The sequence below is a fragment of the Staurois parvus genome, unplaced genomic scaffold (assembly GCF_062004578.1).
Source record: "Staurois parvus isolate SC_StPar_1 unplaced genomic scaffold, SC_StPar_1.0 ptg001677l, whole genome shotgun sequence".
Taxonomy (NCBI): domain Eukaryota; kingdom Metazoa; phylum Chordata; class Amphibia; order Anura; family Ranidae; genus Staurois; species Staurois parvus.
Window position 1 is genome coordinate 62023 of NW_028319473.1, and position 25478 is coordinate 87500.

Here is a 25478-nt window from a genome sequence, read left to right on the forward strand (position 1 = left end):
CATGTGATCAGCACAGGGCCAATCAGCACTGTCCAGACAGAGGTCAGGGGTTCTGCTTCCTAGAACAGAAAGAAAACTCCTCCTACAAGCTTTAACCAGTGCTCTGCTGAAGTCACAAGATCGCTATATACTGCTGATGAGAAAAGGTATTTAGCAGTTTATAGTAACTGAAATAATTGCATTTCCATGTTGTGTGTAGTGTGGGAGACAAGATATAGTGAATGCAGGGTCCGGGGAGAGCGGATATAGTGAATGCAGGGTCCAGGGAGAGCGGATATAGTGAATGCAGAGTCCGGGGAGACCGGATATAGTGAATGCAGGGTCCGGGGAGACCAAATATAGTGAATGCGGGGTCCGGGGAGACCAGATATAGTGAATGCAGGGTCCGGGGAGACCGGATATAGTGAATGCAGGGTCCGGTTAGAGCGGATATAGTGAATGCAGGGTCCGGGGAGACCAGATATAGTGAATGCAGGGTCCGGGGAGACCAGATATAGTGAATGCGGGGTCCGGGGGAGACCGGATATAGTGAATGTGGGGTCCGGGGAGACCGGATATAGTGAATGCAGGGTCCGGGGAGACCGGATATAGGGAATGCAGGGTCCGGGGGGACCGGATATAGTGAATGCAGGGTCTGGGGAGACCAGATATAGTGAATGCAGGGTCCGGGGAGACCGGATATAGTGAATGCGGGGTCCGGGGAGAGCGGATATTGTGAATGTGGGGTCCGGGGAGACCGGATATAGTGAATGCAGGGTCCGGGGAGAGCGGATATAGTGAATGTGGGGTCCGGGGAGACCGGATATAGTGAATGCAGGGTCCGGGGAGAGCGGATATAGTGAATGTGGTCTCCGGGGAGACCGGATATAGTGAATGCAGGGTCCGGGGAGAGCGGATATAGTGAATGTGGGGTCCGGGGAGACCAGATATAGTGAATGCAGGGTCCGGGGAGACCAGGCATAGTAAATGCAGGGTCCGGGGAGAGCGGATCTAGTGAATGCTGGGTCTGGGGAGACCGGATATAGTGAATGCGGGGTCTGGGGAGAGCAGATATAGTGATTGCAGGGTCTGGGGAGAGCGGATCACAAATTTACTGCTCCACTCCTCTAGTAGTTTGACACCCATGACCATTGAACCCAGTCCCTGTGGCCATAGAGCGTCATGGGCCCACCCATCATCTGGCGGAAGGGGCGTCCCCACTGCACCCTGCACAATGGCATGGAGAATGCCATCAGATCAGGAATGCTCTCCATCATTGAGGACTGTGTGGCCCCCCAGAAAAAAGAAAAGAAGTCTGTGTTTCATGTGACCATCCGAAAGAGAAAAGGTAAGTATATAAAAATAACACATCTGGGGGGGGCATCTTGGGGGTGGAAAAGCAGGAAATGGTCCCAAAAACTAAATCTTCAAGTTCTTCCATAACCTTATCTGTGACCGGTTCTCTTTAAGCTGCAATATATCTGCCAATCTCAGCCCTAAATTGCAGCGTCAGCCAACCGGGCCACAAATTAAAAGTACACCGTCACCGCCGCTACCGGCGCCAAAACTGAGCTGGAAATTTCAGGTGCCAAATCAGGTTTGTGCCATAATACATCAATGTCAAAAATTTTGTGTGCCAATCCATCAGCGCCTCGCCCGTATCCATCCAATCCGCCATTACTGATAGGGGCTGGTAATAATACGCAGGCAGAGGGATGTCATACTTGATATATCTAAGACAGAATAATGACACCCGAGGGTGAGCACAGAGCCTAGAATTGGTGTGTAGAATGTCATCTAGGGTCAGAATCTCCATGAGGCGGGTGACGCAGGAACCGCGTGCAATGCTTCTCACCTCCAGTGATGAACATGTTCAATATCTGTGAAAAAAAAACAGGTTTTTTTTCGATTTCATCTTATTAAAGGACGTCTCTGGAGAACTGCAACAAATACATGGTGTGCCATGACTGCAGGGTGGGGAGGGAGCGAGGATGCGGCTGAGCCTGGGATGAAACAGACGCATCTCATTGACTGCTTATTAAATATATACAATTGCTGGACTCCATTCCAATGATGTTCTTAATAAAACCCACTACAGGAGGATCATCACACAGTATTGTCAATGGAAGGGCTACGGGCTGCAATTTTGTGTGAATGGCCACTAGGGGCAGTGTTGCATGGTCCTTAAAATTAAAGGGAATGACTGTCATATTTATAAATATTTTTTATTATCATTATTATTATTATTATTATTATTATCATTATTATTATCATAATTATTATTATCATTATCATTATTATTATTATTATTATTATTATCATCATTATTATTATCATTATTATTATTATTATCATTATCATTATTATTATTATCATTATTATTATCATTATTATTATCATCATTATTATTATCATTATTATTATTATTATTATTATTATTATTATTATTATCATTATTATCATTATCATTATTATTATTATTATTATTATTATTATCATCATTATTATTATCATTATCATTATTATTATTATTATTATCATCATTATTATTATCATTATTATTATTATTATTATTATCATTATTATCATCATTATTATTATCATTATTATCATCATTATTATTATCATTATTATTATTATTATTATTATCATTATCATTATTATTATCATTATTATTATTATTATTATTATTATTATCATCATTATTATTATTATTATTATTATTATTATTATCATTATTATTATCATCATTATTATTATTATTATTATTATTATTATCATCATTATTATTATCATTATTATTATTATTATCAGTATTATTATTATCATTATCAACTAGCAACAATAGACCCACAGCAGCAACAACAGATCTCACAGCAGCAACAATAGACCCACATCAGCAACAATAGACCCACAGCAGCAACAATAGACCCACAGCAGCAACAACAGATCTCACAGCAGCAACAATAGACCCACATCAGCAACAATAGACCCACAGCAGCAACAATAGACACACAGCAGCAACAACAGATCTCACAGCAGCAACAATAGACCCACATCAGCAACAATAGACCCACAGCAGCAACAATAGACACACAGCAGCAACAACAGATCTCACAGCAGCAACAATAGACCCACATCAGCAACAGAGACCCACAGCAGCAACAATAGACACACAGCAGCAACAACAGATCTCACAGCAGCAACAATAGACTCACAGCAGCAACAACAGATCTCACAGCAGCAACAATCGACTCACAGCAGCAACAGCAGATCTCACAGCAGCAGCAATAGACCCATATCAGCAACAATAGACCCACAGCAGCAACAATAGCCCCACAGCAGCAACAATAGACCCACAGCAGCAACAATAGACCCACAGCAGCAACAACAGATCTCACAGCAGCAACAATAGACCCACAGCAGCAACAATAGACCCACAGCAGCAACAACAGATCTCACAGCAGCAACAATAGACCCACAGCAGCAACATTAGATATCACAGCAGCAACAACAGATCTCACAGCAGCAGCAATAGACCAACAGCAGCAACAATAGGCGGGGTCAGTGTGCGGGGCAGGCAGGGTCAGTGTGCGGGCCAGGCGGGATTCAGTGTGCGGTGCAGGTGTGGTCAGTGTGCGCAGCAGGGGGGATCAGTGTGCGCGGCAGGGGGGGTCAGTGTGTGGGGCAGGTGGGGTCAGTGTGTGGGGCAGGCGGGGTCAGTGTGCGGAGCGCAGTTTGCAGTGTTCACACTGGCTGCTGTCCATTCAGCACCATTTCACTTCCATCTACATCTGGGCTGGAGTCCCATTAGAACCATTTCCCATCAGAGGGACTGATGACTGTGCAATGACCAATAGACTGGGCCCCTCCCTCCAGCGCTGACACAGGGGCCACTTCCAGGGGTCACATGTTGGGGCCAATTAGTGCCGTCATCAGTCTTGTGTTGTCACCTGAACACTTAGGAACACTCTGTGTGTCATTTGCAGCCTTTTGTAAAGACATTTCCTCCCCAGAGCAAAGGCCCCGAAGCCCCGAATAGAACTCCATAACTTCCCTTCTAGGACTAGCACTGCGTCTCAACTGCCCTTTTTAAAAAATAAAATATATTTATTTTTCTTTTTTTAAAATTTGCACGCTAAAACTGTTGAATGTAGAAAGTACAGCGGCTCTGATTGGCTAAGAATGCTGCCTCTCCCTCTTCCAGTCTGAGTGTTGCTGCAAGGAGGATTTCAGAAAGCTCATACCGTGACAAGGTGACCCCAAAATAATTCTCAGTAACTGGCAACCATGCTTAAGGCCCCTTTCACACGGCCGTTCCATTTTATTTATCAGTTCAGTCACAGTTTTTCCAAGCAAAAACGGATCATATTACATCCGTTTCTTCATCAGCTTACATCCATTTTTTCATTCGTTTTTCATCCACTTACATCCATTTTTCATCAGCTTACATACATCTTTTATCAGTTTACATCCACTTTTCTTCATTTTACATCCGTTTCTTCATCCGTTTTTCATCCATTTTTTTTATGAGTTTACATCCATTTTTCCACAATTTACATCAGTTTTTCCATCAGCTTACATCCGTTTTTTCATCCGTTTACATCTGTTTTTGTTCAATTTACATCCGTTTTTCATCAGTTTACATCCATTTTTTCAACAGCTTACATCCGTTTTTCATACATGTACATCCATTTACATTCATTTTTCATCCATTTGCATCTGTTTACAACCATTTTTCCTCCGTTTTCATTCATTTACATCCTTTTCCTCTGTTTACATCCATTTTTTTCTCCATTTACATCCATTTTCCATTCATTTGCATCTGTTTACAACCGTTTTTCCTCCATTTTCATTCATTTACATCAGTTTTTCGTCTGTTTACATCCATTTTTTGTCTCCGTTTACATCCATTTTTCATCCACTTATATCTGTTTACAGCCGTTTTTCCTTGTTTTCATTCATTTACATCTGTTTTTCATCTGTTTACATCCATTTTTTGACTCCGTTCACATCCATTTTTCCTTCATTTACATCTGTTTACGACCGGTTTCCTCCGTTTTCATTTATTTACATCCGTTTTTTTGTCTGTTTACATCCATTTTTTTGTCTCCGTTTACATCCATTTTCCATTCATTTGCATCTGTTTACAACTGTTTTCCCTGTTTTCATTCATTTACATCCATTTTTCGTCTGTTTACATCTGTTTTTTGTCTGCGTTTACATCTATTTTTCCTTCATTTACATCTGTTTACAACTGTTTTTCCTCTGTTTTCATTCATTTACATCTTTTTTTTGTCTGTTTACATCTATTGTTTGTCTCCATTTACATCCATTTTTCATCCATTTGCAGCTGTTTACAACCGTTTTTCCTCTGTTTTCATTCATTTACATCCATTTTTCATCTGTTTACATCCATTTTTTGTCTCTGTTTACATACATTTTTTGTTCACTTGCATCTGTTTACAACCACTTTTCCATCGTTTTCATTCATTTACATCCATTTTTTTGTCTGTTTACATCCATTTTTTTTCTCTGTTTACATCCATTTTCCATTCATTTGCATCTGTTTACAACTGTTTTCCCTGTTTTCATTCATTTACATCCATTTTTCGTTTGTTTACATCCGTTTTTTGTCTCCGTTTACATCCATTTTTCATCCATTTGCATCTGTTTACAACCGCTTTTCCTCCGTTTTCATTCATTTACATCCATATTTACATTTACATTTACATCCGTTTTTTGTCTGTTCCGTTTTTTTGTTTTTTAGGGGGGGCCTCTTTCACATGGGCGTTCCATATGTCCATTTTTCATCTGTTCATTTATGGATGAAAAATGGACCCCCATGTATTTCTATGGACTTGCGGATGTAAACGGATGACCATCTTTTTACATCCGTTAATGTCTGCATCCGATAACATCTGTTTTTTTGAACATAAGAAAACCCAATTTTTCTTCTGAACCCCCCCCCGAACAGGCGAAAAATGGATGTAAACAGACCAAAAATGAATGTAAACGGATGAAAATGTACATAAACAGATGAAATACGGATGTAAACAGATCTAAACGGATGAAAATGTACATAAACGGATGTAAACAGATGAAGAAACGAATGTAAACTGATGAAAAATGGATGTAAACTGATATAAAATGGATGTAAACGGATGAAAAACGGATGAAAAAACAGATGTAAGCTGATGAAGAAACGGATATGAACTGATGAAAAATGGATGTAAACAAATGAAAAACTGATGAAAATGTACATAAACAGATGAAATACGGATGTAAACAGATCCAAATGGATGAAATACGGATGTAAACAGATCTAAATGGATGAAAATGTATATAAATGGATTTAAACGGATGAAAAACGGATGAAGAAACAGATGTAAACTGATGAAAAATGGATGTGAACTGATATAAAATAGATGTAAATGGATGAAAAACGGATGAAAAACGGATGTAAGCTGATGAAGAAATGGAACTGATGAAAACGATGTAAACAAATGAAAAACAAATGAAAATATACATAAACGGATGAAATACAGATGTAAACAGATCTAAACGGATGAAATACAGATGTAAACAGATCTAAACAGATGAAAATGTACATAAATGGATTTAAATGGATGAAAAAATGGATGTAAGCTGATGAAAAATGGATGTAAACTGATAGAAAATGGATGTAAACAGATGAAAAAACAGATGTAAGCTGATGAAGAAATGGATATGAACTGATGAAAAATGGATGTAAACGAATGAAAAACGGATGAAAACGGACATAAACGGATAAAATACGGATGTAAACAGATCTAATCGAATGAAATATGGATGTAAACAGATCTAAACAGATGAAATACGGATGTAAACAGATCTAAACTGATGAAAATGTACATAAACGGATTTAAACTGATGAAAAAACGGATGTAAGCTGATGAAGACATGGATATGAACTGATGAAAAATAGATGTAAACGAATGAAAAATGAATGAAAATGTACATAAACAGATGAAATACAGATTTAAACAGATCTAAATGGATGAAAATGTACAGAAATGGATTTAAATGGATGAAAAAACAGATGTAACCTGATGAAGAAACGGATGTAAACTGATGAAAAATGGATGTAAACTGATATAAAATGGATGTAAACTGATATAACATGGATGTAAATGGATGGAAAAATGGATGTAAGCTGATAAAACGGATATGAACTGATGAAAAATGGATGTAAACGTATGAAAAACTGATGAAATACGGATGTAAGCAGATCTAAATGGATGAAAAACGGATGAAATACGGATGTAAGCAGATCTAAGCAGATGAAAAACGGATTAAATACGGATGTAAACAGATCTAAACGGATGTAAACCAATGTAAACAGATGAAAAATGGATGAAAAAACGGATGTAAACGGATAAAAAAAGGAAGTAAACTCATTCGTTTCTTCTTTGAAAAAAACATGACTGAACTGAAGAAAAAAAAACAGAATGGACCCTTACTGAAGAAAAAGGGCTCTTTCACACGAACATTCCGATCGGGTCCACCTGCCCATTTTTCAGGTGGACTCGATCGGAACCTCCATTCTCCTCTATGGAGCATGTGTCCGTTTACACCAACTGACATCCATTTTGATCCGATCTGCCAAAAAAGGAACGGATGGGGATCCAATTTCCTTTCTGTCCGTCGGATCGGATGAAAACGGGTAGGTGGTCCGTTTTCATTCTGACGCCCATTGAGGAGAGCGAACGGCTCTGTGTCTGCTCTGCAGCAGTGGATCAGACACAGAGCTGTCATCCGCTTGCTCATCGGGGATCAGCGCAGAGATCCCCTGCGAACATAACACAAGATTGTGAAGTACAAGGGTTGGGCCCTATAGCCCTCATGGGCCCCAGAGCAGCTGCACCCCCTGCAGTTCCCTCTACTCGCTTTCCATTGATGTAACACAAAGAACAGTATTTCTGGATGGCAACCAATCTACATTGCTATTTCACAGACTGACCATCGGGGGGCACTGCTGCAGTTGTGTCTATGGCTAGTACGTTTAGTAAATCAGCCCCATTCTGGGACTTGTAGTTCATTCATTGCCTCTGATTGGTTCAGGTATACATATAACTTCATTTTAAATCATTCAGAGACATACTGTATGTAAAAGAGCTTCAATGTGTACAGCAGAGAAATGGGGATGTGACTTCACTGTTCATTTGCAGCTAAAGGGGGCTTATGCAGGCCATAGACGGGTCGAAAATCGGCCAGTTTTCGCACCATTAGTGGGTTAATTGGTCGGCCGTATTTCCGGGTTTTGGCACATTTTTTTTTATCGGTCAAGTTGGAAAATTTGCGGCCGATTTTGACGATCAGCCGATTTTCCCAGCAATAATAGGCAAATCGGCCAAACGTTTTACCGATAAAAAATCTGCGCATGAGCCGTGACCTGGAAGAAGAAAAAGAAAAAGAAGAAGAAAAAGAAAAAAAAGAAGAATTCCAGTCCGTTATTATATTTGACATGAATAAAGTCTTGCAGTTACAACAATGTATCTATTTGTATCCGAATAAAAACATCTGTATCCCAAATGGATACAAATGGATACATTGTTGCAACCGCAATACTTTTTCATGTGAAATATAATAGCGGAGCTCTCTGCAAGTAATTAAATGCCGGCTGTAGACAGGACGAAAATCGGCCGATTTTTTCAAACATTGGTGGTAACGTCGGCCGATCGAACGACCGATTTTTTGTTTTTTTTATTAAAAAACGGCCAGTTTTCGACCCGTCTGTGGCCTGCATTAAAGGGGACCCATGGCTGCCACAGGTAACCCCCTAGAAGCTGACCCAATTTCTGGGAAATAGAGCAATTTCCAGGACTGGCGTATCCCAGAGAATTCTGTTGCAGAGGTAGGCTCCGCCTCCACCAGCGCTAACTCCAAGGGGGGGGGGGGGGGGTCAAGAAACAGCGGCTTCCAGTTTAAGATGGGACCATCAGCTGTGACAAAATCCTTTTATTTTTTTAGTCATTTCAAAAGTTACCGTCAATCATTTAAAATCTTCAGCTCTCATTAACATAGTCCCTGGCACTTCCTGTTATAGGGTGACAACGTTTTGTCCCTGTCTCCCAATTGTGCTCCTGCGTTGTCACCCTGATAGAGGCAGCAAGGGACCCCTTTAACATTCAGCCCACCTTGAGAATATCCATGCAGCCTTCACTGGGGTGCATGAAGAGGTTGCAACGAGGCTGCAGGAGATCAGCATGACCCAGACAAACAAAATAAGTAAAAGAAATATTTTATTTTTTAAAAAACATCAGTTGCTTGTGACACCCAGTGCTGGTCCTTGAAGGGAAGTTGTGGAGTTCTACCCGGGGCTTCTGGGAGGAAGAGCCCCAAAAATGTAATGTCTTTACAACAGGCTGCAAATGGCACACAGAGTGTTCCTAAGTGTTCAGGTGACAACACAAGACTGATGACGGCACTAATTGGCCCCAACACTGTGACCCTTGAAGTGGCCCCTGTGTCAGCCCTGGAGGGAGGGGCCTGGTCTATTGGTCATTGCACAGTCATCAGTCCCTCTGATGGGAAATGGTTCTAATGGGACTCCAGCCCAGATGTAGATGGAAGTGACGTGGTGCTGAATGGACAGCAGCCAGTGTGAACACTGCACACTGCACACTGACCCCGCCTGCCCCGCACACTGACCCCGCCTGCCCCGCACACTGACCACGCCTGCCAAGCACACTGACCACGCCTGCCCCGCACACTGTCCACGCCTGCCCCGCACACTGTCCACGCCTGCCCACACACTGACCACGCCTGCCCGCACACTCACCACGCCTGCCCCGCACACTGACCACGCCTGCCCCGCACACTGACCCTGCCTGCCCCGCACACTGACCACGCCTGCCCCGCACACTGACCACTCCTTCCCCGCACACTGACCCCGCCTGCCCCGCACACTGACCCCGCCTGCACCGCACCGCACACTGACCACGCCTGCCCCGCACACTGACCCCGCCTGCCCCACACACTGACCATGCCTGCCCCGCACACTGACCCCCCCTGCCCCGCACACTGACCACGCCTGCCCCACACACTGACCATGCCTGCCCCGCACACTGACCCCCCCTGCCCCGCACACTGACCCCGCCTGCCCTGCACACTGACCGTTGAACGTTTTTGGCTTTAGAGATACATTGAGTATTATGGGTCGGAAACGTCTGGGGGGGGGGGGCACTTCCTGGGGAGGTGTAGGTTCTAGGGCTGAGGGTTAGGATGAGGCTTCAATCGTTAGGGTCAGAGTGGGGAGTTGTGGTTTCCGCAGAGACAAAGATAACGGAAAGATACGATAAGAATCACGTTTTATTGTAATTTACACTTTCAGTCTAGAGCTCTAGATGCCCCAAGTCTGGTGGTCAGCATCATTCAACCCACTTCATGCCTGTCCCGGACGAGCCCCCATCCTGCCACTCTGCTCTATTCTCCTATCAGCGTGACCTGATTGGCTGCTTGTGCTGCTTCTTCCTCTCACACTCCAGCCCTGCTGTACAGGGACTGCAAACCACATCTGCTTGCATTGAAAAATACATTGCATGATGTATCACAGATGTGATCAGGGGCGGACTGACCATTTGGAAACTCGGCCACTGCCCGAGGGCCCGGGGTCAGTAGGGGGCCCCATGAGATGCCCCTGGTACCTTTTTCATAGGCTTTTTTGAGTTTGGGCAAGGACATAGGGGCCCCATGATCCCCTATTGCCTGGGGGCCCCATGAGTTGTCAGTCCGCCCCTGGGGTGGACTGACAACTCATGGGGCCCCTGGGCAATAGGAGATCGTGGGGCCCCTATGTCCTTGCCCAAACTCAAAAAATCCTATGAAAGGTACCAGGGGCATCTCATGGGGCCCCCTACTGACCCTGGGCCCTTCGAGCAGTGCCCAAGTGCCCGATTGGTCAGTCCGCCACTGGATGTGATCACAGAGCACCAATGTGCACTTTGCAGACGTCTGAATGACAGAAAAAACACTTGTTAAGCCCCTCCCCCCCAAAAAAAAATCGATTTTCACCTTCACCTGTCTGCCATTGCCATTGCATCTGATTGGATGTTACACCCATCAAATCATCAGATAAATAAAAACGATCAGCATTTAATCCCATAATCTGACCAGGAAAGATACGATTGTATTTATGACAGAACCGTCTCAGTGTTGCCGATCGATCGATAACTTCTCGCCGTTTATCTCAGTTGGATCGAATCTGATGTAAGTTGAGTCCAAATCGATTGGAAGGGCTATTCGATTATTTGCAGATCCAATTTCAATCAGATAGAAACAAAAGAAGGCTATGGGGCCGCCAAAGGGGCGGACTGACCATTCGGGTACTTGGGCACTGCCCGAGGGCCCGGGGTCAGTAAGGGGCCCAATGAGATGCCCCTGGTACCTTTCATAGGCTTTTTTGGGTGTGGTTTGAGTGTGGGCGAGGACACAGGGGCCCCATGATCCCCTATTGCCCGGGGGCCCCGTGAGTTGTCAGTCCACCCCTCAGCCGCCATGGTACTCTCAGATTGTAACGTGTATGGTGCCCCATAGAGGAGTTTCCACGATCTATAGTATGGGACAGATCTAATCGACTCATCAGACCGAATCCAATGGCGTAACGGCCAGGTTACTAGCAGGATCCCAACCAATTAATCATTCTGGAATTATTTTTGAAAAATCGGGCGATCGGTAAACGTCATCGATCTTTTGATCGGTATTGGCTCGGTTTTGATCACAAATATTTGAAAATATTTTTCGCTATATTGATTGAAATCCTTCACTAGTTGGCACAATCTCTCATCATGGATCGACAATAGATTAAACGATCGAATCGTGGCGAATAAATATTATTTGATTGGATGGATGAGCCGATTGTACAATGGGATCGGGTGGTGAGTGTTTTCCCGACACTGATACAATGTATCCTCCGGAGGAAGCTGAGTGGATACATTGTGTGAGCGGCCAATGGGGGAGCAGCCAAGAGTTAAAGGAACGGTGGGCGTGTCCTGCGCGGTGTGTGGGCGGAGCCCGGGAGGGAATGCAGAGATTCGGCGATCGTTGAGCCGCTGCATTGGTCGCCCCCCATAGTCGGTGACATGAGCCCCCCCGGCGGCGCCCCGTCTTCGTGTGCCCGGACCCCCCAGCGGCAGGATCCCCGGTGATGGTGCAGAAATCCCGCAATGGGGGGGTGTACCCCGGCCCCCCCGGGGAGAAGAAGCTGAAGGTGGGCTTCGTGGGGCTGGACCCGGGGGGGCCCCCGGAATGTAGCCGGGACGGGGCTCTGCTCATCGATGGATCCGATCACACCAGCAAGAGGAGCAGCATCCTCAGCAAACCCCGATCCACCGTCTCCGGGACCGGGAAACCCCCCAAGAGGAACGCCTTCTACCGCAAACTGCAGAATTTCCTCTACAATGTGCTGGAGAGACCCCGGGGATGGACCTTCATCTACCATGCCTATGTGTGAGTACCGATACTGGGGTACCCCCAATACTGGGGGGCCACCTTCATCTACCATGCCTATGTGTGAGTACCGATACTGGGGTACCCCCAATACTGGGGGGCCGCCTTCATCTACCATGCCTGTGTGTGAGTACCGATACTGGGGTACCCCCAATACTGGGGGGCCACCTTCATCTACCATGCCTATGTGTGAGTACCGATACTGGGGTACCCCCAATACTGGGGGGCCGCCTTCATCTACCATGCCTGTGTGTGAGTACCGATACTGGGGTACCCCCAATACTGGGGGGCCACCTTCATCTGCCATGCCTATGTGTGAGTACCGATACTGGGGTACCCCCAATACTGGGGGGCCGCCTTCATCTACCATGCCTGTGTGTGAGTACCGATACTGGGGTACCCCCAATACTGGGGGGCCGCCTTCATCTACCATGCCTGTGTGTGAGTACCGATACTGGGGTACCCCCAATACTGGGGGGCCGCCTTCATCTACCATGCCTGTGTGTGAGTACCGATACTGGGGTACACCCCAATACTGGGGGGCCGCCTTCATCTGCCATGCCTGTGTGTGAGTACCGATACTGGGGTACCCCCAATACTGGGGGGCCACCTTCATCTGCCATGCCTGTGTGTGAGTACCGATACTGGGGTACCCCCAATACTGGGGGGCCGCCTTCATCTACCATGCCTGTGTGTGAGTACCGATACTGGGGTACCCCCAATACTGGGGGGCCGCCTTCATCTACCATGCCTGTGTGTGAGTACCGATACTGGGGTACCCCAATACTGGGGGGCCGCCTTCATCTACCATGCCTGTGTGTGAGTACCGATACTGGGGTACCCCCAATACTGGGGGGCCGCCTTCATCTACCATGCCTGTGTGTGAGTACCGATACTGGGGTACCCCCAATACTGGGGGGCCGCCTTCACCTACCATGCCTGTGTGTGAGTACCGATACTGGGGTACCCCCAATACTGGGGGGCCGCCTTCACCTACCATGCCTGTGTGTGAGTACCGATACTGGGGTACCCCCAATACTGGGGGGCCGCCTTCACCTACCATGCCTGTGTGTGAGTACCGATACTGGGGTACCCCCAATACTGGGGGGCCGCCTTCATCTACCATGCCTGTGTGTGAGTACCGATACTGGGGTACACCCCAATACTGGGGGGCCGCCTTCATCTACCATGCCTGTGTGTGAGTACCGATACTGGGGTACACCCCAATACTGGGGGGCCGCCTTCATCTACCATGCCTGTGTGTGAGTACCGATACTGGGGTACACCAATACTGGGGGGCCGCCTTCATCTACCATGCCTGTGTGTGAGTACCGATACTGGGGTACACCAATACTGGGGGGCCGCCTTCATCTACCATGCCTGTGTGTGAGTACCGATACTGGGGTACACCAATACTGGGGGGCCATCTTCATCTACCATGCCTGTGTGTGAGTACCGATACTGGGGTACACCCCAATACTGGGGGGCTGCCTTCATCTACCATGCCTGTGTGTGAGTACCTATACTGGGGTACACCCCAATACTGGGGGGCCGCCTTCATCTACCATGCCTGTGTGTGAGTACCTATACTGGGGGGCCGCCTTCATCTACCATGCCTGTGTGTGAGTACCGATACTGGGGTACACCCCAATACTGGGGGGCCGCCTTCATCTACCATGCCTGTGTGTGAGTACCGATACTGGGGTACACCAATACTGGGGGGCCGCCTTCATCTACCATGCCTGTGTGTGAGTACCGATACTGGGGTACACCAATACTGGGGGGCCGCCTTCATCTACCATGCCTGTGTGTGAGTATCGATACTGGGGTACACCCCAATACTGGGGGGCCGCCTTCATCTACCATGCCTATGTGTGAGTACCGATACTGGGGTACACCCCAATACTGGGGGGCCGCCTTCATCTACCATGCCTGTGTGTGAGTACCGATACTGGGGTACACCAATACTGGGGGGCCGCCTTCATCTACCATGCCTGTGTGTGAGTACCGATACTGGGGTACACCAATACTGGGGGGCCGCCTTCATCTACCATGCCTGTGTGTGAGTACCGATACTGGGGTACACCCCAATACTGGGGGGCCGCCTTCATCTACCATGCCTATGTGTGAGTACCGATAATGGGGTACCCCAATACTGGGGGGCCACCTTCATCTGCCATGCCTGTGTGAGTACCGATACTGGTTGACCCCAATAGTGGGGGGCCACCTTCATCTGCCATGCCTATGTGTGAGTACCGATACTGGGGTACCCCAATAGTGGGGGGCCACCTTCATCTGCCATGCCTGTGTGAGTACCGATACTGGGGTACCCCAATACTGGGGGGCCACCTTCATCTACCATGCCTGTGTGTGAGTACCGATACTGGGGTACCCCAATACTGGGGGGGGGCCGCCTTCATCTACCATGCCTGTGTGTGAGAACCGATACTGGGGTACACCAATACTGGGGGGCCGCCTTCATCTACCATGCCTGTGTGTGAGTACCGATACTGGGGTACCCCAATACTGGGGGGCCACCTTCATCTGCCATGCCTATGTGTGAGTACCGATACTGGGGGGCCACCTTCATCTGCCATGCCTATGTGTGAGTACAGATACTGGGGTACACCAATACTGGGGGGCCACCTTCATCTGCCATGCCTGTGTGTGAGTACCGATACTGGGGTACCCCAATACTGGGGGGCTGCCTTCATCTGCCATGCCTATGTGGGAGTACCGATACTGGGGTACACCCCAATACTGGGGGGCCACCTTCATCTGCCATGCCTATGTGTGAGTACCGATACTGGGGTACACCAATACTGGGGGGCCACCTTCATCTGCCATGCCTATGTGTGCGTACCGATACTGGGGTACACCCCAATACTGGGGGGCCGCCTTCATCTGCCATGCCTATGTGTGCGTACCGATACTGGGGTACACCCCAATACTGGGGGGCCGCCTTCATCTGCCATGCCTATGTGTGCGTACCGATACTGGGGTACACCCCAATACTGGGGGGCCGCCTTCATCTGCCATGCCTATGTGTGCGTACTGATACTGGGGTACACCCCAATACTGGGGGGGGCCACCTTCATCTGCCATGCCTATGTGTGAGTGCCGATACTGGGGTACACCCCAATACTGGGGGGGCCGCCTTCATCTGCCATGCCTATGTGTGAGTGCCAATACTGGGGTACACCCTAATACTGGGGGGGCCGCCTTCATCTGCCATGCCTATGTGTGAGTGCCGATACTGGGGTACACCTTCATCTATCATACCTATGTGTGAGTACCGATACTGGGGTACACCCCAATACTGGGGGGGGCCACCTTTATCTACCATACCTATATGAGTACCGGTACTGGGGTACACCTCACCCCAACACTGGGGGGGCCACCTTCATCTACCATGCCTGTGTGTGAGTATCGATACTGGGGTACACCCCAATACTGGGGGGGCCACCTTTATTTACCATACCTATATGAGTACCGGTACTGGGGTACACCCCAACACTGGGGGGGGCCACCTTCATCTGCCATGCCTATGTGTGAGTGCCGATACTGGGGTACACCCCAATACTGGGGGGGCCGCCTTCATCTGCCATGCCTATGTGTGAGTGCCAATACTGGGGTACACCCTAATACTGGGGGGCCGCCTTCATCTGCCATGCCTATGTGTGAGTGCCGATACTGGGGTACACCTTCATCTATCATACCTATGTGTGAGTACCGATACTGGGGTACACCCCATTACTGGGGGGGGGGCACCTTTATCTACCATACCTATATGAGTACCGGTACTGGGGTACACCCCAACACTGGGGGGGCCACCTTCATCTACCATGCCTATGTGTGAGTATCGATACTGGGGTACACCCCAATACTGGGGGGCCACCTTCATCTACCATGCCTATGTGTGAGTACTAATATTCAAGTACACCCCTAATACTGGGGGTCCCACCTTCATCTACCATGCCTATATGTGAGTACTGCAGATAATGGGGTACACCCCTAATACCGGGTGGGCACCTTCATCTACCATACTGGGGAGTACACCCAATACTGGGGGACTTCCTCCATCTACCATGTCTGTGTTAGTACTAATAAACCCCATCACTGGGGGGGCCACTTTCATATACCTTGCCTATATGTGAGTATTACTGATACCGAGGTACAGCCCAATACTGGGGAGCCTCCATCTACCATGCCTGTGTGTGAGTACCGATACCGAGGTACACCCCAATACTGGGCGACCTTCATCTACCATGCCTATGTGTGAATACTGATACTGGGGTACACCCTGATACTGGGGAACCACCTTCATCTACCATGTCTATGTGTGAGTGCTGATACTGGGGTACATGCCAATACTAGGGGGCCACCTTCATCTACCATGCCTATGTGTGAGTACCGATACCGGGGTACACCCCAATACTGGGGCACTCCATCTACCATGCCTATGTGTACTACCAATACCGGGGTACACCCCAATACTGGGGGGCCACCTTCATCTACCATACCTATGTGTGAGTAATACCAATTCCAGGGTACACCCCAGTACTGGGGGCCCCACCTTCACCTACCATGCCTATGCGTGAGTACTACTGATACTGGGGGGTACACCGCAATACTGGGAGACCCACCTTCATCTACCATGACTATGTGTGAGTACCAATACTGGGGTACACCCCAATACTGGGGGACCCACCTTCACCTACCATGCCTATGCATGAGTACTACAGATACTGGGGGGGTACACCCCAATACTGGAGGACTTGCCTTCATCTACCATGCCTATGTGTGAGTACTACCGATACTGGAGTACAACCAAATACTGGGGGACCCACCTTCATCTACCATGCCTATGTGTGTGTACTACCGATACTGGGGTACACCCCAATACTGGGGGACCCACTTTCACATACCATGCCTATGCGTGAGTACTACCGATATTGGGGGGTACACCCCAATACTGGAGGACCCATCTTCATCTACCATGACTATGCGTATGTACTACCGATAGGGTACACCCCAATACAGGGGGACCACCTTCATTTACCATGCCTATGTATGAGTACTACCGATTCCAGGGTACACCAATACTGGGAGGACCCACCTTCATCTACCATGCTTATGTGTGAGTACTACAGATACTGGGGTGCATCCCAATACTGGGGACCCACCTTCATCTACCATGCCTATGAGTGAGTACTACTGATACTGGGAGGCACACCGCAATACAGGGGGACTCACCTTCATTCACCATGCTTATGTGTGAGTATCGATACTCCAATACTGCAGGACTCACCATTTACCATGCCTATGTGTGAGTACCAACACCGGGGTACACCCTAATACTGGGGGACCCACCTTAATCTACCATGCCTATGTGTGAGTACTAATACCGTGGTATACCCAAATACTAGGGGACCACCTTCATCTACCATGCTTATGTGTCAGTACCAATACTGGGGTTCAGCACAATACTGGGGGGGCCACCTTTTTCTACCATGCCTGTGAGTAATGTTAATACTGGGGGAACACCTTCATCTACTATACCTGGGAGTACACCTAATACTTGGGGACCACCTTCTTTACCATGCCTGTGTGTGAGTACTACAAATACTGGGGTACACCTCTAATGCTGGGGACCACCATCTATCATAGTGGGGGAACCCCTAATACTGGGGGACCACCTTCATCTACCATGCCTGTGTGAGTAATAATACTGGGGTACACCCCTAATACTGGGGGCCCCCTTAATTTGCCATGCCTATGTTTGAATACTACAAATAAAGGGTACACTCAATACTGGGGGTCCACATTAATTTACCTTGCCTATGTGTGAGTACTACAGATACTGAGGGGCCACCTCCATTTTCCATGCCTGTGTGTGAGTACAACAAATACTGGGGTACACCCCTAATATTGGGGAACCACCTTCATCTACCATGCCTATGTGTGAATACTACAGATATGTGCGTACTGAATGGGGTACTAGTAATGCTGGGGTACCACCGTCACCTAGCATGTCTATGTGTGAGTACTGAAGGGGCTACTAGTAATACTAGGGTACCAGTGTATTACCTTCATCTGCCTATGTCTGAGAACTAGAGGGAGGTACTCTTAATACTGGGTTTCCGCTTTCATCTGTCATACCTACATACCTGGAAGGTACTTCTAATACTGGGATACCACCTTCATCTATTATACCTATGTGTGAGTGCTGCAGGAAGGTATTCCCAATACTGGAGTACCACCTTCATCTACCATAAATATGTACCCGGGAGATACTCTCAATACTGTGGTACCACTTTCATCCACCATGTCTATGTGTGAGTACTGCAGTGGGTATTCCTAATACTGGGGTACAACCTTTATCTACCATACCTATGTACTCGGGGGTATGCCTAATAATGGGTTACCACTTTCATCTACCATGCCTAATACTGGGGATACCACCTTCATCTAGCACATCTAGGTGTGAGTACTGGGATACCATTTTAATCCTCCATATCTATGTGTGAGTACCTACCCAAGGGTACTCCTAAAACTGTGGCATCTACCGTGTGTGTGTGTGTGTGTGTGTGTGTGTTTCTCATACTAAGGTACCATCTTTATCTACCATGCCTATGTATGAATAATGGCCAAACCCCCCTAATACTGGGGTACCACCTTTACCTACCAGGTCTATGTGTGAGTACTGGAGGAGGGGTACTCCTAATACTTTGGTACCACCATTACCATGCCTTTGTGTGGGTACTGGGGAGGGAATGGGACTCCTAATACAGGGTACTAGCTTCATCTACTATGCAGAATGCTAGTATGCCACCTTCATTTACCATGTCCGTGTGTGAGTACCTGGGAGTTACTCCTAATACTTTGGTACCGCCATCTACCATGCCTATGTATGAGTACTGGAGGGGGTACTCCTAATACAGAGATACCATCTTCATCTACCATGCATATGTGTGAGTGCTGTGGGATGGGCATATTCCTAATTCTGGGTTACTATCTATCATGCTAATACTATGATAGTACTACCTTCATCTACAATGCCTATGTGTGAGTATGTGGGGGACACCCCTACTACTAAGGTACCACCTTCATCTACCGTGTCTATGGGTGATAACTGGGGAGGACTTTCCTAATACTGGGGTGCCATCTGTTAAGTCTGTGTGTGAGTACTGGGGGGCTCGTCGAATACTGGGATATCACCTTTTATCTACCATGCCTATGTGTGAGTACCTGGGGGGCACCCCCTAATACTGAAAAACCACCTTCATCTATCATGCCTATGTATGAATACTGGCAGGGGGACACCTATAATACTGGGTTACCACCTTCATCTAGCATGCTTTATATATGAGTACTTGGGTGGGTTGTAATTCTTCGTAATGGGGTACCATCTACCATGTCTATGTGTTAGTACAGTAGTAGGGGGAGACACTGGTATAACTGGGGTACCATCTTCATCTACCATGCCTATATGTGAGTACCTAGGGGACATGCCTGGTACTTGGATACCACTGTCATCTACTATGCCTATGTGTGAGTACTGGAGGCACAACCCTAATACAATGGGACCACCTTCATATACAGTACATATACCATAGCTTTTTGTGAGTAATTTGGATACTTAAAGTACTGGGATACTATCTTCATCTACTGTGACTACGTGTGAGCACCGGGGATGAGGGTACACCTAGTACTGGGGTACTACCTTCATCTACCATGCCTATGCCTGAGTACCTAGGGCAAACTTGATTGTATTGTGTTCCCATCTTCAACTACTGTTCTTACATGAGAGTACCTGGTAGGCACGTTTGGTTCTGGGTTACCACTGTCGGCTACCATACTATTGTGTGAGTACTTGGGGGACACTCTTAGTACTGGGGTACCACTTTAATCTACTATTATGATGTGAGTACCTGGGGTGCACTTATACTAACGGGGTGCCATCTTTATCTACTGTGTCTACGTGTGAGTACTTAGGACACCCCCCTTTTATCTACTATACCTATGTGAGAGCAACTCGGATACACTGACTGTACTGGGGCACCACCATTATCTACCATGACTACATGTGAGTACCTGACAATACTGGAGTATTACCCTCGGTTCCTATGTGCAAGTACCTGGCTGTACACTGATAATAGTGGGGTACCATCAACAGGGCCAATATATGAGCACCTGGCACTTCTGGCCATACTGTCTATACTGAGGTGCCATCTGTTGTGACTGTGTATGAGTACCTAGCAGTACTGAGGTATCATGATCTAGTATACCTATGTGTAAGTAACTGACAGTACTGGGGTTGCCATTATCTGCTATGTGGAAGTTCCTACAAATACTAAGGTACCACAGTCATTTTCTTGTATGTAACTGCACCCTGACAATACTGGGGTTCATTGGTAGTACCACCATCTATCAGGCCTGCATTAGGTACTGACACTGCTGGATGGTTCATTGACAGTGTTGGGGTACACTACTTTATTACCACCTCTATATGTGAGTACTGACATGGCCGAGGTTTACTAACAGTGATGAAGTACACTGGCAAGCTAGGCATACCACCTCCATCTGCCAGCCTGTTAGAGTACCTATTACTACCATTATTAGACGTGCCAAGGTTTGACTTCTTTATTCAAGTATCAACATCCTATCTGTCATGCTTGCTTTTTGGGTACCTAATACCGGGGTGCTGTCTTCTACCATAGCTGCATGCAAGAACAATACTGGGGTACACTGACAATACTCCTGTACCATAGCGGCATGCAAGAACAATAATGGGGTACACCGACAATATTTCTGTACCATAGCTTCATGCAAGAACAATACTGGGGTACACGGATAATACTCCTGTACCATAGCGGCATGCAAGAACAATAATAGGGTACACTGACAATACTCCTGTACCATAACTGCATGCTAGAACAATAATGGGGTACACCGACAATACTCCTGTACCATAGCTGCATGCAAGAACAATACTGGGGTACACCGACAATACTCCTGTACCATAGCTGCATGCAAGAACAATACTGGGGTACACTGACAATACTCCTGTACCATAACTGCATGCTAGAACAATAATGGGGTACACCGACAATACTCCTGTACCATAGCTGCATGCAAGAACAATACTGGGGTACACCGACAATACTCCTGTACCATAGCTGCATGCAAGAACAATACTGGGGTACACCGACAATACTCCTGTATCATAGCTGCATGCAAGAACAATAATGGGGTACATCGACAATACTTCTGTACCATAGCTGCATGCAAGAACAATACTGGGGTACACCGACAATACTCCTGTACCATAGCTGCATGCAAGAACAATACTGGGGTACACCGACAATACTCCTGTACCATAGCTGCATGCAAGAACAATACTGGGGTACACCGACAATACTCCTGTACCATAGCTGCATGCAAGAACAATACTGGGGTACACCGACAATACTCCTGTATCATAGCTGCATGCAAGAACAATACTGGGGTACACCGACAATACTCCTGTACCATAACTGCATGCTAGAACAATAATGGGGTACACCGACAATACTCCTGTACCATAGCTGCATGCAAGAACAATAATGGATTACATCGACAATACTTCTGTACCATCGCTGCATGCAAAAATAATACTGGGGTACACCGACAATACTCCTGTATCATCGCTGCATGCAAAAATAATACTGGGGTACACCCACAATACTCCTGTACCAGCCTCATCCACCATACTCTGGTGTGAGCATGTTTTCTGGCAACAGTACCACCTTGATAAGCCATACTGACCTATACATACTTGAGTCCAGGGATTCCCTGCATGATGGGGGTTCATGATGGGGAATGAGAGGCCTTCCACTACAATATCAGTCTGAGGGTTACCTGTCCTACATGGGAGTACTCTCAGTACTGCCATTTCATCTGCAGTGCCTGGACACGGTGTACATGACACTAATGGGGCAACGCATGTGTATGTTCAGTAAACGGGGTACAGTACTAATAATACCAGCAATGGGGAGCCTTTATGTGCATTACATACAGAATATGGGGTACACTGGCCTTTGTATGCTTCTGCCTCTACAGCACTGGGGTGCACAGTTACTGGTCACGAAGTGGGTGCAGTTCAGGACACACATGGGACTTCTATCGAGTAGAAAGTGCTGTGTTGACATACGTACTAATACTAGGAGTGACCCCCAAAAGCTAGTACCCATAAATGGGGGACCCTACAATGGGGAAGGGGGATCCAAGAGCGTCAAATCCTTCTTGATGTTACATAGTTTGGATGAAAAAAGATTTAAGTCCATTCAGTTCAACCATAAAAACACATTTGCTGGAGTTGATGCAGGACAATTTGGTTTTTCATATTTTTATTAGTCTCCTTGTCTATGATATATATCATTAGAAGGTATATATTTTGTTACCATGGGGTACCCCATTTTGTTCTTTTATAATATTTGAGGTATCAGGATTACTTTTAAAGTGGTTATATTCAAAATAAATGTGTAAAAAAAGAAAAAAAAAAAAAACAACAAAAAAAAACACAACATCATCATTTCTTTTATATATATATATATATATATATATATATATATATATATATATATATATATATATATATGTAAAAAGTGTGTATGTGATAAAAATATTTATTAGAAGTGAATGGAGGGAAAATAATAATAAAAAAAGTGTTTGTATATGTATGTCTGTATATATATACATACATACGTACATATTTTTTTCCATTCACATTTTAAAATATTTATGTGAAAAAATATTTACTATAAGTGAATGGAGGGAAAATAATAATAGTAATTTAAAAAATGTGTGTGTGTGTACATATAGACACTTTTTTTTTTATTTATTATCATTTTCCATCCATTCACTTATAATTAAATATTTTTTCACATACATTTTTTTTTCATTCACTCTTTTTGAAATATATATATATTTTTTATTTAGTTTATATATATATATATATATATATATATATATATATATATATATATATATATATATAAATTTATTTAAAATAATTTATAAATAATTAATAAAATAATTAAATTATATAATTTTATATATATATATATATATATATATATAATAATTTATATTTATAAATAATTAATAAAATATAATAATTAAATTATATAATATTTTTTTTCCCATCCATAATGCTAATCCTGTTATAAATATTATATGGATTTACTATAAAGGCCACTTGTCTTAGGCGTGATCCCTGAACCCCTCTGTGATACACAGATATTGGGTTGCTGGCTCTTTGACAGTCTGTGTTTTATGGAGTAACCTGCATGCATTGCCTATTATTTTCCTGTGTTGACGTCTTGCAGCACGGAGATCCTGGTCGTCTTTCTGCAGGCTGTCCCCGTAGGGCCTCAGGCTGTATGTTTTATGTAAAAGAACGTTGTTGAGGATGTAGAGATATGCGACGGGTGTGTTGGATCATGTGACCAGGGCTTGTATCCGTAGGGTTTGCGGTTCGGAGGCTTTGCTGAGAGCAGATTGGTGTATTTGATGGATTAAGTGGTTGTTTTTCCTTTTTTTTTTTTTTTTTTTGAGGGGACATTGTGTGACGGGCGGCTTTGGCAGCAGACAGACATCCACCTACACGCCAATGTATAATAATTGGCTCCTGTGTGTCTGGGATTGTATCATGAGAAACCAGCGTGCATGAATAGTGCACTCGGCAAGGTTTAGTATTCTGGTTAGACTGCAGCGTCACTGGAAGTCCCAGCATGGACTGGTGGGGGGATTGAGACCATAGACCTGGGGGTCTGTCAAGGGACTACAAGTCTATGGTGCTGTGAAACTTTGATTATTAAAGGATGTGGGCATTCTGGTACTTCAAGCTCATCAACAGACAGAAACCCTACCATATCATGCTGGCCTGCCCACTGATGTTGGGTGCTTTTGTCCAGGTTAGGCTGTGGCCTGGCCATTGATGTTGGGTGCTTTTGTCCTGGTTAGGCTGTGGCCTGGCCATTAATGTTGGGTGCTTTTGTCCTGGTTAGGCTGTGGCCTGGCCATTGATGTTGGGTGCTTTTGTCCTGGTTAGGCTGTGGCCTGGCCATTGATGTTGGGTGCTTTTGTCCTGGTTAGGCTGTGGCCTGGCATTCTATTAGAAAGTTATCGGCAAAAGCTCCTGGGTAAGGGCAACCCCACCCTTGCCATGTCGTCTTTCTGATCAACATAGGCTACCATGGGTACCATGTATGGACCAGGTCCATTGACCGCAATATCCCTCCACCATCGTCTGTTTTGGACCTTCGAGGAGACACTTTGTCCAATGGCTGCCTGAGCAGACGGATCTTGCTCTTGCCCACCGCACTTCCCCCCCACCAGCTTGCATTTTCACACAGTAGATGAAGATGCTGGCTGTCTGTGCATATTATTTGCCCGTAGCCCATCCCACCCTTCCCAGACACAAAAGGAGAAACCTCTCCATTCAGGATATCTTGGAACAACATGGCTGAGCTGCCGAATTCTCGACCCCATTCTCTGTTCAGGAAAACTTGCCGAGGAAAATGTGCTGAAACGTTTCTTCTCTGCTTGAGAGAGCCACCAGCCCTCTCCCGTCCGTCCGCCAACCTTCTCCAGAGCCTTCCCCTGTAAATCTCTGCTCATTCTTGCAGTGCTAATGCTCGAGCCATTGATCTGGCTGCAATCTCTTCCCACAAGTCTCATTGCTGGGCTTCACGTGGTGGTTGTTGTATGAGCTGAACGCTACATTAGACCCTGGACCCCACTCGCTGATCAATTGTGTCCATTGCAAAATACCAGCTGGTGTGAAATGGCTCCAGGACTTCCTATTGTGTAAACACAAGGGATAATTTGGTTATAATGGAGTGCTAGGCTCCATTCTTTCCCTGAGATGCTACAGATGCAGTATGGTTGGTTCAAGTGATCAATGGCATTGATTGGATTTAACCAACGGAAAGGACTAGCTTTGACAATTAGCTATAATTGAA

At 46.0% G+C, this 25478-nt stretch overlaps 1 protein-coding gene across 14 annotated transcripts in view; it reads left to right on the forward strand.

Annotated features, from left to right (window-relative positions):
• Positions 1 to 12031: 12031 nt before the first annotated feature.
• KCNQ2 (potassium voltage-gated channel subfamily Q member 2) overlaps positions 12032 to 25478 on the forward strand; it is a 97079-nt gene continuing 83632 nt past the window's right edge. For all 14 annotated transcript variants that reach the window (XM_089663386.1, XM_089663397.1, XM_089663398.1 and 11 more), the window contains exon 1: positions 12032 to 12468. In XM_089663386.1, coding sequence (XP_089519512.1) covers positions 12167 to 12468 — 302 coding nt within the window. In that variant the 5' untranslated portion in view covers positions 12032 to 12166. The remainder of the gene's footprint in view (positions 12469 to 25478) is intronic.